General features: G+C 48.6%; 1 protein-coding gene and 1 long non-coding RNA gene across 4 annotated transcripts in view; one reads left to right on the plus strand and one right to left on the minus strand.

Annotated features, from left to right (window-relative positions):
- Positions 1-15,714, minus strand: part of ABCC1 (ATP binding cassette subfamily C member 1) — a 141,346-nt gene that overhangs the window by 50,795 nt on the left and 74,837 nt on the right. For all 3 annotated transcript variants that reach the window (XM_045460239.1, XM_045460240.1, XM_045460241.1), the window contains exons 11-13: positions 12,148-12,240; positions 10,439-10,642; positions 1,672-1,818 (exon numbers count right to left, since the gene is read on the minus strand). In XM_045460239.1, coding sequence (XP_045316195.1) covers positions 1,672-1,818; positions 10,439-10,642; positions 12,148-12,240 — 444 coding nt within the window. The remainder of the gene's footprint in view (positions 1-1,671; positions 1,819-10,438; positions 10,643-12,147; positions 12,241-15,714) is intronic.
- LOC123588890 lies at positions 5,241-7,973 on the plus strand. Its single transcript, XR_006708062.1, has 3 exons — positions 5,241-5,342; positions 5,759-5,919; positions 7,879-7,973. It is a non-coding gene; the product is annotated as an uncharacterized LOC123588890 (long non-coding RNA).

The following is a 15,714-nucleotide window of genomic DNA, read 5'->3' on the forward strand; positions in this document are numbered from 1 at the left end:
GCTGACAGCTCAGGGCCTGCAGCCTGCTCCGGATTCTGCATCTCCCTCTCTCTCTGTCCCTCCTCCACTCGCACTGTCTCTCTCTCAAAAGTAGATAAAGATTAAAAAAAATACTAATTAAAAAATTTAAAAAACTTGCTACCAGTGGATAACTAAGTCCCTGAGATACAATGCACAGTGACCACAGTCAACAACACTGTTTATGAACTTCAAGTTGGCATCTTACTGGTTGCCACCAGAAAAAGGAAACGAAAATCATGTGATGTGACAGAGGTGTTAGGTAACATGCCAGAGGTAATGCCATTGCAATACGCCAGCATATGAAATCAACACGCTGTGTGTACCTTGAATTTAAGCAACGGTACTTATCAACTCTATCTCCCTAAAGAGAAGTTGAAAAAAAAAAAACAAAGCAGAAGAAACTTATGCTGAAGCATTTATAGGTACAATGTCAAGAGGTCTGGGATTTGCTTTGAAATTCTTCAGGGGCACCTGGCTGGTTAAGTCTGTGAAGCATGCGACTCTTGATCTCAGGGCTGTGAGTTCAAGCCCTGAGTTGGGTGTAGAGCTTACTTAAAAATAAAATCTTAGATAGATAGATAGATAAATAAATAAATAAATAAGTTTCTTCAGCAGAGAAAGGAAGGAAGGAAGTGGGGCAGGAGAGGAGACAAGAAGATTTAGATGAACCAAGTGTGGCAAAATGTTGAGTCTGGGGGAGTGCTACACACAGTTCATTATTATTATACTGTTCTCTCCCTACCTGTGTATACATCTGAATTTATTCATAATAAAAGGGGGTTTTATTTGCTGGCTTATTTTTTTTAAGTTTATTTATTTATTGGAAGAGAGAGAGAAAGCACAAGTGGGGGAAGGGCAGAGAGAGAGAGGGAGGGAGAGAATCTCAAGGAGGCTCCACATGGAGCCCAACACAGGGCTTTAACCCATGAGCTAACTATGAGCTCATGACCTGAGGCGAAGTCAGATGCTTACCTGACTGAGCCACCCAGAAATCCCCATTTCCTTGCTTATTTTATTATTTTTTTAATAAAGCATACCCATAGAGCTGTACAACCCAATCTTAAGGCTGATCTGTGGCTGAAAATGGGGTTTTCAACATGAACGTGTTCAACACTGGTGAGAAAAACGCGAAAAATACTGCCGGCAGGAAAGTGGTGGGAGCGTCACAGAGCGACTAAGTGGCCGGTTTCCTCTCTTTACAGGGTCATTGCGTGGACCTTATTAACTCTGGGTGGGTCTGGGTTGGGGTTTTTCCAATGGTGGGTCAAGGCCCATCAGTGGGTTGTGAAATCAATTTAGTAAGTCCAGAGGTGCATTCTTTGAAAAAGCAGGTGAAGATAGGGCAGGGTGGAACAGACCAGATCAGAACAGGATAAAATATTTCAGAATCTTACAGAGCACCTGGCTGCATTCAATATTTGCTTTGTATCCTCAAATGTGAGTTCCTTGCCAAGAGGTAAAACGGATTCCTTTCTTTGGGCTATGAGCAAAACAGCACGAAAGCCCCCCGTGGGGGCCTCGTCGAGCCAACCGGGCACGGTGGGACGGGTCACACAGAGGGAGCGGTACAGAGGGGGATGTGCGTCATTTCCCCTCCTGCTTCAGGTCCCCAGAGAATCCCTCCCCGACCCCCCACCCCCACCCCAGTACCTGCACGATGCTGCTGATGACCATGGGGAGAATATTCAGGGGAAACCGGAGGATGTTGAACAAGGCCAAGGACACGAAAGCTTTCTGGGCATCCAGGATGTTGTTCTCATTGACAGTCACGTAGACGGCAAATGTAGACAGGGCCACCTGCAAACAGAGCGTCCTTTACTGACTTGTGTTCCCTGGGCAGTGTGGTCAGGCCTGCCCCGTGACAGGCCGCCAGAGGCAGGGGAAAACGCCTAAGACAGTGTCTAGGACACGGCAAGCACTCACTAAACACTCAAAGAACTAGACAGGTGAGTGGCCAGGAGCTGGAAATCGTGGCCTCTGTACCAGCCTTCTCCAAAACACACCGTACAGATATTCAGACAATTCCTCAGGAGTGGAATCGCACCTCTGGGCCGTTGCCCCTGCAACCTTCTCTGCCGGAAACGACCTTCCATCCAGACCGTGGCCTGGCTCCTCCCGCTGACCCTCCGACAGGCCACCCCACCCCCCTCTGCCTGAAACAACCCTGTGACTGCATCTATGGCACCTCCCGCATGTCACAGCACCTACTGCTACCTTTTACTGCAGGACTGTAGGTATTTGTTGTCGGTCTCTTGCACTACAACATAACCTCCACCAAGTCAGGCGTGGGGTTTGTCCCGGGCAGCACTCTCGGTACCTAGGACAATCCCCAGGCAGGATACCTCCTCTCGCCATGCCTCACATGCCTGATCCGTGAAATGGGTGTGGAGGCGACAGAGAATGCCACTATTTCAAGTTCCTTCCAGCTCACAGAATTTATGATTTTATATCCCCGGGAAAGGAACATTTAAAAAAAAAAGGGGGGGGGAGGGGGATCAGGGCACCTGGGTGGCTCAGTGGACTGAGTGTCCAACTTCGGCTCAGGTCATGATCTTGAGGTTCGAGCCCCACGTCAGGTTCTGTGCTGTCAGCGTGGAGCCCACTGTGGATCCTCTGTTCCTCTCCCTCTCTCTGCCCGTTCCCTGCCTGCGCTCTCTCAAAACTAAGTAAAACATTAAAAAAAAAAAAAAAAAAGAGGGGCACCTGGGTGGCTCAGTCAGTTAAGCGTCCAACTTCGGCTCAGGTCATGATCTCATGGTTCGTGGGTTTGAGCCCCATGTCGGGCTCTGTGCTGACGGCTCAGAGCCTGGAGCCTGCTTTGGATTCTGTGTCTCCCTCTCTCTCTGACCCTCCCCCGCTCACCCTTTCTCTCTCTCTCTCTCTCTCTCTCTCTCAAAAATAAATATAAAAAAAAAATTAAAAAACAAAAGGGAAAACAAAAATAACGGCCACTTTTCCCAGAAGTCAGACTTGCATTAAGCCCTGGGGTGCCTCCTGGGATTTTACTATGCAGGCTGCAGGCCGACCAGGATGGGGGTTCAGTTGTCTGAGACAGCAGCACATTACCTCCCTGACCAGGAGAAAGGGAGGACGCCCTCAATAACCCAGGGCCGGGCTGCTCAGCTGGGGAGGGAGGCATGAGGTCACCAGGGGGATTTCTGTGCCTCTCCCATTACTGCTGGCGACACAGAACTGCCAGGTGTTGCCGGGCGAGGCCAATAACAGGTGTCCCACGAGATCACCCAGGACACGCTATCAGAAGCAATCTGGACAACCCTGGACCTCGACAGACAGACACAAGTCCCTGCCCCCCACATCAGCCCCAGGATCACAGAGCCATTAAAGGCTTTCCCTGTGGGAAATAAACTGCCCAGGCCTCTGCCTTTCTAAGCTCAGAGCAGGCTGCTGGGAGCCAGGATGTCTGAGTTTGAGCCCTGTCCCTGGTGCGGCAGTGGTCCAGGGCATTTTCAGGGTGTCTGCTGCCTCATTTCTTTGCTACCTACCGGAGGGTAACACAGCTTAAAAATGAAAACCAACAGCTTTGCCGGGAATCAGCTGTGTGACCCTGTGTCACCTCCCGACTCCAAGCAAGCCTCTGCTTTCCTATCTACAAAATAAGGGAATCCGCTCCACGTGCACAGGGCTGGGGGCCGCGACAAAGCAGGCATTTAAGCAAAGTGCTTAGCACGCTGCCCGGGACACGGTAAAACGCAATATATGGCAGCTGTTTTTATTTCTGGTTACAGGACCCAGTCCAAACTCCTTGGTCCACTCTTCCCAAGAATCTATTCACCGGGCCCCAAGGGCAAGGCACTGCAAAGGAGAGCTGGAGCTGGTTCCTGTTCTGGCTCTGAGACATCAACAAGCTACATGACGCACTAGCCTCTCAGCTGAAGACACTCTCACTCAAAATGCCCGATAGATCCACACAAAGGAACAGTATTCAGCCATAAAAAGGAATGAAGTGCTGACACGTGCTACAATATGGATGACCCATGAAGACACGATGCTAAATCAAAGAGAAGCCAGAACGAGCATCAGAGACCGTGTCTTATGTGATTCCAGGGATAGGAAACGTCCACAAGAGGCAAACTACAGAGACAGAAAGGAGATGAGTGGGGCGCCTGGGTGGCTCAGTGGGTCAGGCGTCCAACTCTAGATTTTGGCTCAGGTCATGATCCCACGGTTCGGGGGTTCGAGCCCCAGGTTCAGCTCCACACTGGCAAACTGCTTAGGATTCTTTCTCTCCCTCTCTCTGACCCTTCTCTGCTTGTTTTCTCTTTCTCAAAATAGATAAATAAACATTAAAAAAAAAAAGTAGGTTAACGTGTGCTAGAGCTGGGAGAGTAGGGAGGGACTGTCAGTGACTACAGGGTTCCCTTCTGGGCTGTTAGAAATGTTCTGGAACTAGACAGCGCTGATGGTTGCACAACCTTGTGAACATATTAAACACCACTGGGTTGTATGCTTTAAAACAGTGAATTATATCTCAGCAAAAAAAAACCCAAAAAACTAAGAACAAAAAAACCACCTCCCTAAAGTCAGTCTGCTTTACTTAGTGGAGAAGCCAAGTCTTGACTCAGGCCCCAGGGCTTGTCTGGTTTGTAAAATCCTTTCCCTGTAACTTGCCTGACCTCCTCTCCTATCCTCCGCCCACTGGTGCCATTCCAGCCCCAGTGGCCTCCCATGACTATTCCCTCTATGAGATGGGCACAGTCCTGCCACAGGGCCTTTGCATGTGCTTTTCCCTCTCCCTGGCAGGGGCCCTCACTTCCACCGGGCCTTTACTCAAGCGTCACTTCCTCAGTGAGGCGCTCAACCACCCTTTTTAAAACCACAAGCCCTCCCTACTCCTCTGTCTCGCATCTTTTTCTTTTCCATAGCCCCACGGATTAGCGTGCTATATGGTGTATTTACTATCCGCATGAAGACAGGGAGCAACCGCACGTGGCCCATCAGTTCCACAGCCCTGGCTTCTCCAGGAAGTGGAGTTCATTCTTCCTCAATGACTAATTGAGCACCTGCTGTGTACCGGCACTGTGTGGCGGGGAGCGAGGCAGGCTGGGCGTTCCTGAGACTCACAGTCTGGGGGAAGCAGGTGTCAACGGAGTTCTCTCCAGCAGCGGGGTATCCGGACGTGTGCGGAGGCGAGTGGGGTCAGCGCAAAGACTGGGGCTGTAGGCGACTTGGGGGCTGGAATGTGCCACAGCCTTGTAATGGGTGAAAGTCAAGGAGGTGAGGAGTTTTCTGCAAGCAATGAAGGACAAGGGTGCCGCTCCAGGAGCTAAGAGTGCCTCCACATTGAGAAATGCAGCTCATAGGTGAGCCCATCTACTCCAGCCCAACTCCTCTTGTGTGTGTGGACCTGTGTTCTTTCTGTCTGCCCAGCATCCATTCCTGCGTGTGGTTACAATACCGCAATTTTCTTTTGGGAAACAAAATCTCTCCGAGTATCAGGACATGACTTTGGCCATAAATGAACTGCCCAGAAGAAAACCCCATGGAGAATGCAGAGCTGAGAGACAGAGAGGGGGGTCACTCCCTTTGAAATACCTAGATCCAGCCATTCCTGAAACCCCACTCATGCTCAAAACCAGCACTTTCCTATACTTTTCAATTTTGTGACTTAAAAATCCCACTTTTTTTTTTTTTTTTAACTCTAGTCAGTTGGAGTTAGGTTTCTGCCAATTGAAAAATAGTTCCTAACATGGCTTATTCACATCTTTTACTCATTCAGGTTTTCCTCCACATTACATTTAATGAATGCGTACCACTTGCCCAGAGATACAAGCAGAGGGAAAAAAAAAAAAAAAAAAAAGATAAGTCAATGTATGATCTGATCAGCAGAGAATAATTGCCATATGGAATGATAATCGTCCTAACGAAGGGAGATACAGGGTAAGTAGAAGGCGAAAAGCTCATAAATCTTCTAAGACAGAAAATGCTAAATATTGACGGCTGCCTGGGGCTACTATGTTAGCAAAGTGCATTAAGCGTACATGATAGATGCCAGGCTCTGCATTTCAGAAAAACAGGCCCATTAATCCCGCCACAATGTCAGCCCTGCTCCTGTCTGACCTCCCTAGGCCTCTGTCTTCCATCAACCCTACTGGGGGGTAAACACCTCATCATTCTTGAAGCGCAGGAATCTGCCAGTGGAAAGAATAGGCCAACACCTTCCAAGAGAACCAAACGCTACATATTTCATCCTAATGTAGTCAGAGGCTTAGGTGTCTGGGCCGGGGCCACGGTCCCCAAGTGACACCCAGGCTCATCGGTTTCATGCCCAGCAACTTAATGGACTCCACCTCTGGGAGCCCGCTGCCCCTGCCTTCCCCCATCCCCACTCCCCCGTAGTGAGTGGCAAATTCACGGACCAGAAAAGCCAGTCCCCCTCTCAAGCATCTCCTGGGCCATGGGTTTCTGGCAGAGGCTAGGGCAGGAGACGGGAAGTGAAAAGTCAGCACATACAGGGGACAAGCTAGAAACAATACACTGGGTCAGAGGACCTGAGGACCAGAGGACCAGAACCAAGAGTCATGGGAAAAGGCTTCCCCGTCCGAAGTCTAACCAAACCCACAGATTAAAAAAACCCTGTCACTTACTCCCCCTGGCTGCAGATCTTTACCTATTAGAGAAAAAACAAAAAGTACAATTCAAAATGCCTTGGATTTCTTTATGATTTGCCATCACTTGTATGAAAATAAAGTAAATAAAAGAGATGCATAGGTTTAATTACATTTATTATGTATAGTCACTGCTATGCTGATTTATGCACAGGCTTTCTGTGCACTAAAAAAAAAAAAAAAAGATAGAAGCTGAGTGACTAGGGCTGAAGAGGAAAAAGGCTGTGCCTTTCCCTGCAGACCAGCAGTTCTCAACTGGAGGGACACCTGACAAAGTCTGGAGACACCTGTGATGGTCACATTGCACAGAGCCTGATGCTATCTCACAAACTGTGAGATCATGGCCTGAGCTGAACCCAAGAGTCGGACGCTTAACTGACTGAGCCACCCAGGGGCCCCACGTCCAACTCTTGATTTTGGCTCAGTCATGATGTCGTGGTTCGAGCTGACAGCACAGAGCCTGCTTGGGATTCTGTCTCCCTCCCTCTCTGCCCCTCCCCTGCTTGCATTCTTTCTCTCTCAAAATAAGCAAAACTAAACTTAAAAAAAAAATGAGTATCACCTGTGCAAAGGAGAATATTTAATAGTTACAAACACACAGAAACTATTTAACAGTTTAAAGGAAAAATAATCAAAAGCACACCCTATATGACCACCATCCAGTCTTCGAATACTTTTTACTTCTAAAAACCAAAGAAAGCCATCAGAGACCTGGAGAAAGTTAGGGAGACCGGAGTGTTCTGAAAGAATGAGCTAGCAGAACCTTCTAGCCCAGAAGGCTGGCGCATGTGAGCCAGAAAGGATCGAACAGAACTCGGAGTCCCAGAACAGCTAAAAGATGTCACTTCATGTGCCAACTGTAGTCAGCTGACAGCAATCACCTGGCGGGCTGCCTGGGAGAGAACCCCATGACTGGCTGGGGATGTCCAGGGTGGGCATGGGAGCGGGGGGCAGGCAGGGGCCCACACGTGACAAGCCCTGTGGCCTAACCCCTTCGTGTTTCTTTTGCAAAAACCCAGAGGCAGGGAGGTAGACTGACCGGCCTCAGGGCACACCGTGAGCTGGCATCCAGACTCCAAGCCAGGGTTCCACACCTGTTTTTGTCTGGCCCACGCGCTTAAACCATTTTACACGATTCATTTTTTTTTTTAATATCAAAATAATAGTAATTTATGACCCAGGAAGATGACATGAAATTCAAATCTCAGGGTCTATAAATACATTTTTACAGGAACACAGCCACGTCCGTTTATGGAGGTATTATGCACGGCCACACTGGCAGACGACAAGAGTTGGGGCAGATGCTGGATGGCTCAGAATGTCTACGTTTACGGGCTGCTCCTTTGTAGAAAAGGTTTGCTCACTTCTGCTTTTTGCCAGCGTTTCTCAAACTTCAACGTGCGTACCCGCCACCTGGGTGCGGGGCGGAGGTGTTCAGTAAATTCAGATCCTGTTTTAGGCCGGTCTGCAGTAGGGCCTGAGTCTCCATTTCTAATAAGCGACTTGGCGATGCTGATGCTACTGGGCCTCGGACCACACTGTCAACAGTGGGCATCTACTCCACTCCTCAAAGTGTGGACCCCAACCAGGGGCAATCGGTAATGCCAGGGAACCCGGCAGCAATGCAAATACTCAGGCCCCACCCAGACCTACTGGGTCTTGTTTCAACAAGTCTCCCAGGTGATTCTGATGTGGGCTCGAGTTGGATCCTCACTGCTTTCCACCCCACTGCCTCCTGGGCGAGTTCAGACTCTGGGAGACATGAAGTCGAGCCTGATGAAAAACCCAGCGTCAGAAGGAACACACTTTGACTCACCCTGAAAATGCAAGACTTTCCTTAAACATTCCACCTGTGACTCGAATGAAGCTGATAATACTGTAATAGAAAAGCTTCCCATTTATGAAAACGTGTGACTGCAGTTCACAGAAACCTCCCGTAAGAATATATATTTGCCAACAGGGCTGAGAAATAAGTTATTATTAGGACGGCATTAAAATAATCATGATATAATTAAAAATATAAAGACACAAAAAAATGAACCCGGGGGCATGATTCTTAACTATACATTTTTTAAGTGTATTTATTTTGAGAGAGACAGAGACAGTGTGAGTGGGGGAGAGGCAGAGAGAGAGGGAGAAAGAATCCCAAGCAGGCTCTGCACTGTCAGCACAGAGCCGGATGTGGGGCTCGAACTCATGAAATGGGGAGATCATGACCTCAGCTGAAGTCAGACACTCAACCCACTAAGCCACCCAGGTGCCCCTATTCTTTTTTTTTTTTTCTTTTTTAGTGTTTATTTTTGATAGAGAAAGACAGAGTGTGAGTGGGGGAGGGGCAGAGAGAGAGGGAGACACAGAATCGGAAGCAGGCTCCAGGCTCTGAGCTGTCAGCACAGAGCCCGACGTGGGACTCGAACTCATGAACCGTGAGATCATGACCTGAGCCGAAGTCAGACGCTCAACTGACTGAGCCACCCAGGCGCCCCTATTCTTAACTATTTGTAACAGTGCACTGTGCCTAAGGGGTTTCCACAGCCCATCTTTATATGGTCTCGTGGTCTAGGGGTAGAAACTTTGTCTTTAAACTTTCAAAGTTGGCCAGCCAGGGAAAGACCCATTAAAGGATTCAAGACTTGCATATTGGAACATTCAATGCAACACGGATCATAATAGCAAAGAACAGGGACTATCCTAAAAAGTCAGCAATAAGAGATCGCTTAAGTCCACTCTGGCACATTCATGCACTGAACATCCACGCTTCATTACAACAGATGAAGCAGGGCGCCTGGGTGGCTCCGTCGGTTACGCGTCCAACTCTCGATTTCAGCTCAGGTCATGATCGCACAGTACATCAGTTTAAGCCCTGCATCGGGCTCTGTGCTGACAGTGTAGAGCCTGCTTGGGATTCCCACCCCCTCCCTCCCTCCCACTCTGCCCCTCCCCTGTTCATGTGCGCTCTCTCTTCCAAAATAAATAAACAAACAGATGAAGCAGATGTGAATGCACGAAATGGTCATATCTCAAAGTACAAAAGAGGTATAGAACACTAAGTATGTATGACTCTATGTGAATATATTAAAAGTATTTTTTTTTACCAACTACATCCACAAATATTTCTTTTCTAAAAAGATACATGAAACTGTCGCTTTGGAGGAAAGGGACAGATGGAAGGGAAGACAATATATTTTCATCTTCGGACTTTCTGAATCGTTTCACCTGTTGTTCTTTTTACAGTGAATGACCAGTATGTGTTGAGCAGCTACTATGCACTATTGAACGCACTGAGGGTGTAGCAGTAAACAGAGAAGACACAGTCCCTGCCTTCCCGGAGCTGACATTCTAGTGGAGACAGACAGACAGTCAACAAGGACACTGTGCGGTGCGTCTGGCTCTGCCACCTCCACGGTTTGTGACCAGCCGGCAAGAGATCAGAAGCTCACGCTGTAATGTAGCCCAAATGTGGCACCAAGAACACCGTTGGGTTTAGCTGGTCTGCTTTCTTAGGAAGACGCTCTCAGGGAAGGAAGCAGGGAGCCTGACTGACATTCTGGCACAAATTTCTTATCTCGTGGGCCCAGCAAGCGGTTCCGGAACTGGCTACTTTGGAGTGTCCCTGGGCTGGAAGCTACTGAGTGCTGTTGAATAACATAAATTTGTGGGGAGGGAGCACTTTGTGAAGGGAGTGGGAGAAGAGGGCCCCGCTAACTCATGACCTTTTAAAAATATGTAGGTTTGCAAACACAACAAAACATAAAGCGAGGGGGGGCCGGGATCAGGTTGGCCTCACTCACCAGGAAAGGTGTGCAGACCCAGGTGAAGGTCCCCACGGCTGCCAGGTAGGCCGATTTCTTCAGCACCTTCAGCTCCTCCTGCCTGATGGCCAGCACCTTGTCTTTGAAGGCCAGTTCCCATGCGTACAGCTTTAGCACTTTGATCCCGTTGAGAATCTCATTCATCAGCTTAATCCGATTGTCTTTGCTCTTCATGTGGGCCACCTTTGGAGAGACAGGAGCAATCAACACCACAGCAAGGGGCTCACTTCTGGCCCTGGCCCCAGGCTGTCCCAGAAGGGTGGGGAATCGACCCTGCAATCCTTATGAATGCTACTCTCTTTTACACCAGAGAAAAAACTGCTTTGGATCCCTTCCGCTGGACGTAGAGACACCAATTAGATTTAGATTTGCGAAGCAGGTGTCCAGGAAAGAAGAAAGGCAGGGGTCCTACTCTGCTAATCCAAACACAAGACAGATAATGATGCTGGACTTATTTTCCCCTCCATTTTTTTAGCTTCTTTACTGGGCCATACCACTGTTAAATGCTGCTAATACCATCTGGCATTTTCCAGATGCATCTGACATGCACCCAGTCACTGAAGGCTCTCAACCTATCACGAGTGCCGTGGTCACTCCTGGGTCACAGATGAGGACGCTTCTTTTTTTTGTCACGTGAAGCAGAAGCCAGTGACTGAAGTGGTTTCAAGGGAGGGCCGTAGGGACAGAGCCTCTTCACTGTTTAACCTATTCCCACCCGCACCTGCTGAGGCCTCTTTCCAACAGGACCCAGGTCCTGGGATGCATCTCTCCTACTGTGTCATCGGTGTGGCCAAGCGCTCTCAGCTGAAATCCCACAGGCACATCATAAACAGCCATCAATAGGGGATGAGAGACAAAAACCTCGACCCCTCTCTGTTTCGGACCATCTCGCACCAGCTCCAGAGAATGAAGTCAGGCTCCACACTACGCCACAGAAAGATCCCTGAGACGCGGTGACAAATGCTAAAACCGTGCTGGCCAAATGGGTCGGTGTATAAACATATGATGGTAATCGCACAAAACACACACACAAAAAACACACCAGACCCAACTAGATAATGAGATCTCTCTATAAATACATGTAAAGTTCTAGAAGGCTTTGCTTTGGTGTGTTCACTGGGACTGAGGGAGCAGGGAAGGGGGCATTCCCTTTTAATCTACACACTGTGTATCCACTGAACATCTTTTATAAGGAAAAGGCATGCGCTGTTGTTACTTGGATGTTCTAAAAGTTAAAAAGCATTTCTGAAAACAGTGGAAGGGCTAGCATAAGGTAATGGGCGGCGGGGAGTCAAGGTTAGTTTTTATTCCACTCTTGAAAATGCACATAAAACACATAAATGACTAAATTCCGCGGGAAATAAGGAATTCTCGGAGGCCCACGGATGTGATTTTCGTCACTGGCCTGTGACGCCTAACTATTTTGGGAGTTCTCAACCTTGGCTGTCCGTTGTCATCACTCTGGAAGCTTCAAGAACTGATGCCCAGGCCTTATCCATATTAGGTGAATCAGAATCCCGGAAAAAGACCCCAGGCATCAGCATTTGCGAGAACTCCTCGGGGGATCCCAGCAGGGATGTGAGGCTGAGAACCCCTGGGCCTGGGCAGAAAGAACTGGGCTAAAATCCAAATGGAAAGGCGTCCAGCAAGGGCCTCCGCGTGGGGCCGTATGGAGGCAGACACCCTACCTGGTAGGTCTTGGTTTTCATGGCCATCACGGCGTTGACGGGAACCATGAAGATCATCACAGCCACTCCGGCCAGGACGGAGGGGCCCAGATTCTAAGGACGGAAGAGAACACAGGCCTTCAACACAGGGCTTTCCAGCTGAGCCCCTCCACAGGGACTCCGCAGACCTGGCCCAGTGCATTCAGGAGAACGGTGTTGCTTTTACCCCGTGACGGGCTGTTAGGAACTTTCAGATTTATTCCTGAGCATCTCTTGGGGTCCCACAACCCCTTTAAGAGCATGCAGGCCCCTTATCTGAAACCCTGGGGTCCAGAGGAGCTTCGCAGATTAGAACTTTAGGAAGGTATTGAGACGTTAAGCAGAAGAGAGTTAACACAGCCAGCCCGGCGCTTTATCTTGTTTAAAGGCCTGCTTTACAAATTTGGCCCCTGGCTGGGATCTGGGAGCTTGGATCTGGGGAGGGTTACCACCATTCTCAGGACTGGTAAGAGGGGCTCACCGGGCCTCAACTCTTTGTACAAAGGATATGGTTTACGCAGAACCGCCCCCCCCCCCTTTGCCTTCTGGGAGTCTGCAAGTTTGTGCCAGGCAGAGTCTGCCTATGTGACCAGCCCCCGATAAAAACCCTGGGTGTCCGGTCTCTATCAAGCCTCCCTGGCTGGTAACATTTCACACGTTGTCAGAACTTGCTGCTGGGGAACTGAGTGCATCCTGTGTAACTCTGATGGGAGAGGACTCTTGGAAGTCTGTACCGGCTTCCCCCAGACTCCGCCCCCTGTGCCCTTACCCTCTGCTCATCCTGCTGTACAAATCAGGGCCATGAGTCTTCCTAGCAACTCGTCAGCCTGGCGGGGTCTTGGGGACCGCTGACACCCGCGTGTCCCTACGCGCCCACTGGGGCCCTGGCAGTGCCCTCCATAATCAAATACAGTGATTTTCCCAGCATCAAAGCCAGAGTATTCACACTGAGAGAAATCATCAAGATCATAAGTACTTCACATCAGTTCAAGTAAGGTTTTGGCACCAAATGAATTAAGGAAAACTTTCAGAGCTTCTGGATTTGGGGATTTGTAGATAAGAGGCGGCAGACTTGTTCTGTTCTCACAATTGCAGATAAGGGATGACAGCCAGATTAAGAGGTCAGGATAAGCCACAGATCTGCATCTTGTACCTTCTACACCTAAAGAGAAACAGCTTGAGAAACTGGCCCAGTGCACATGTACTCAGCAGCTACACACAGATGGAGCCAGAGGGTGATGTGATTTTTTTTTTCCCCATTCGGCATTTGGAAAACCAGGAGCGTTAGTCTCTTCCAGGTCATCACCCTCAGGGACAACAGTCCTCGTCTCCCCAAAAATGCTGCTGTTGCTCCAGACGGTTTGTGACGTATCTCCGTCCAGGGACGATTAATCCACCTTTGAGAATGAAGGTGATTTCTACCACCCACCTAAAGCATTCAGAATGAACTCTGACAGCAAATAGTAATGAAAAGACACTGGGCAGATCTATATACCATGCACTGTTCTCTGAACATCACCTGCTTTGATTCATTCCTTGGTCCCAACATCCCTGTGATGAGAGGTACCGTTACCATCACCAATTTCCAAAGAAGTGACATTAAGTAACAAGGTCACAAAGCTGACGATGGAAGAGGCAAGGTTTGAACCCAAGCAGTCTGACTCCTGAGCTCACGCCAGCATCGCTATCCTACACAGTGTTTGTGATGGTCAAACAGAGAAATCCTATTTTCTTTCTTCCTTTTTTAACGTCTTTTTGTTTTTGAGAGAAAAAGACACAGAGAGGGAGCAGGGGAGGGACAGAGAGAGAGGGAGACACGATTTGAAGCAGGCTCCAGGCTCCGAGCTGTCAGCACAGAGCCTGACGTGGGGCTCGAACTCATGAACTGGGAGACCAGGACCTGAGCCGAAGTCAGACGCTCAACCGACTGAGCCACCCAGGCGCCCCGAGAAACCCTATTTTCTATCTAAACTAGTAACTCCCAACCAGGGAAGAATTTTTCCCAGGACACATGAGGCCATGTCTGGAGACATCTGGGTCCCAAGCGGCATGGGGGTGGGGGTGGGGGTGCGGAGAGAGATTTGTGTTGCTGGTGTTTTGTGCAAAGAGGCCAGGGACTCTGCTCGACGATCCTGCAGTCCACAGGCTAGTACCCCAACACGAAAAAATGATCTGACCCCAAATGTCAATAGCACATTCAGCAACCCTCATCTGAAACAAAACCATTTTCCTCATGCTTTATAAATCAGCCCTGAAGGCCAATTCTAAAAGATGTGCTCCAGAAATATTTCACCCAGGGCTGTGCTTTCTGGGGAGGTGGATACCCCAAGATGTAGGCCCAAAAAGACATTTAGATTCTGGTATTTACTTCTAAGTTTCATTACCAGAAACAATTTATAATCCCTCATCTGCTCCATAAACAGACCAAAAATATGTAAACTATAGTCATATCAACAGATAATTCACTGTGCACCTATTAGGCACCAGGGCCCTGTGGGACTGCAGTTGTGGGAAACAAAAAATAAGACAAGAAGGACACCGAGCCCGTGAGGAACCGACACGTTTATCAGGAGAGGAGGGGCTGGTACACTGAGCAGCAAAAGACTATTCCAGAATGTAACATCACAGGAACTCCTATACTAAAGTTAGTGGGTTTAAAAAAAGGAAGAAATTAGTCTCATTGAGAACGAAAAGGAATTAGTGGTGGGGTGCCTGGGTGGCTCAGTCGGTAAAGCGCTACCTTCAACTCAGGTCACCATCTCATGGTTGTTGAGTTCAAGCCCCATGTCGGGCTCTGTGCTGACAGCTGGGAGCCTGCTTCAGATTCTGTGTCTCCCTCTCTCTCTGCCCCTCCCCTGCTCACTCTCTTTCTCTCTCTCAAAAATAAAATAAACATTAAAAAAAATTAAAGAAAAAAAAAGGAATTAGTGGATGTGGCAGTTGCCACAGCCTTAAACGATGGGTAGCACTTCATCCTTAGCAAAGAAAGAGGGAAAGGAATTCCTGAGAGAAGAAAAGGCTCAGAGGTGACAAAGAATAAGGCAGGGGTTAGGCTACGAGCATCTCATCAACTTAAGTGCTCCATGAAACTCTGGCTGAGGCAAGGAGGAATGCAATATTCTCTTTTCTTGGACACCATTCTCAGTAAAGAGGATATAAACCTAAGGGGATAGAAGCCATTGAGGGAAATCCCATTGAGAACAAAGTCAACTCAAAGGGAAATAGGGCCAAGAAATGATGAGAAGGGTGAGACTGAGTCCTCATGGCACTGCTTGAACTCCTGGATCCATCCATGCCTGAAGCCATACTCTGTACTCTGCACTCTGCAGTTGCATGCACCCACAAAATTCCCTTTATTTGCCTAGATTGTTTTAAAGTCCATTTCTCTTCCTTGCAACTCAGAGAATCTTGACCAACACAGATCAGGACTAGTGAATAAAGGGAATGTGGTTAGTGTTTGGGAGGATACAGTAGGAGACATACGGTGTGTGTGTTGTGAGGTTACTAATTACATGCACTGTCAAAAAAAGACAAACGCAAACAACTGTC

This window comes from Leopardus geoffroyi, chromosome E3 (assembly GCF_018350155.1).
Source record: "Leopardus geoffroyi isolate Oge1 chromosome E3, O.geoffroyi_Oge1_pat1.0, whole genome shotgun sequence".
Classification (NCBI taxonomy): domain Eukaryota; kingdom Metazoa; phylum Chordata; class Mammalia; order Carnivora; family Felidae; genus Leopardus; species Leopardus geoffroyi.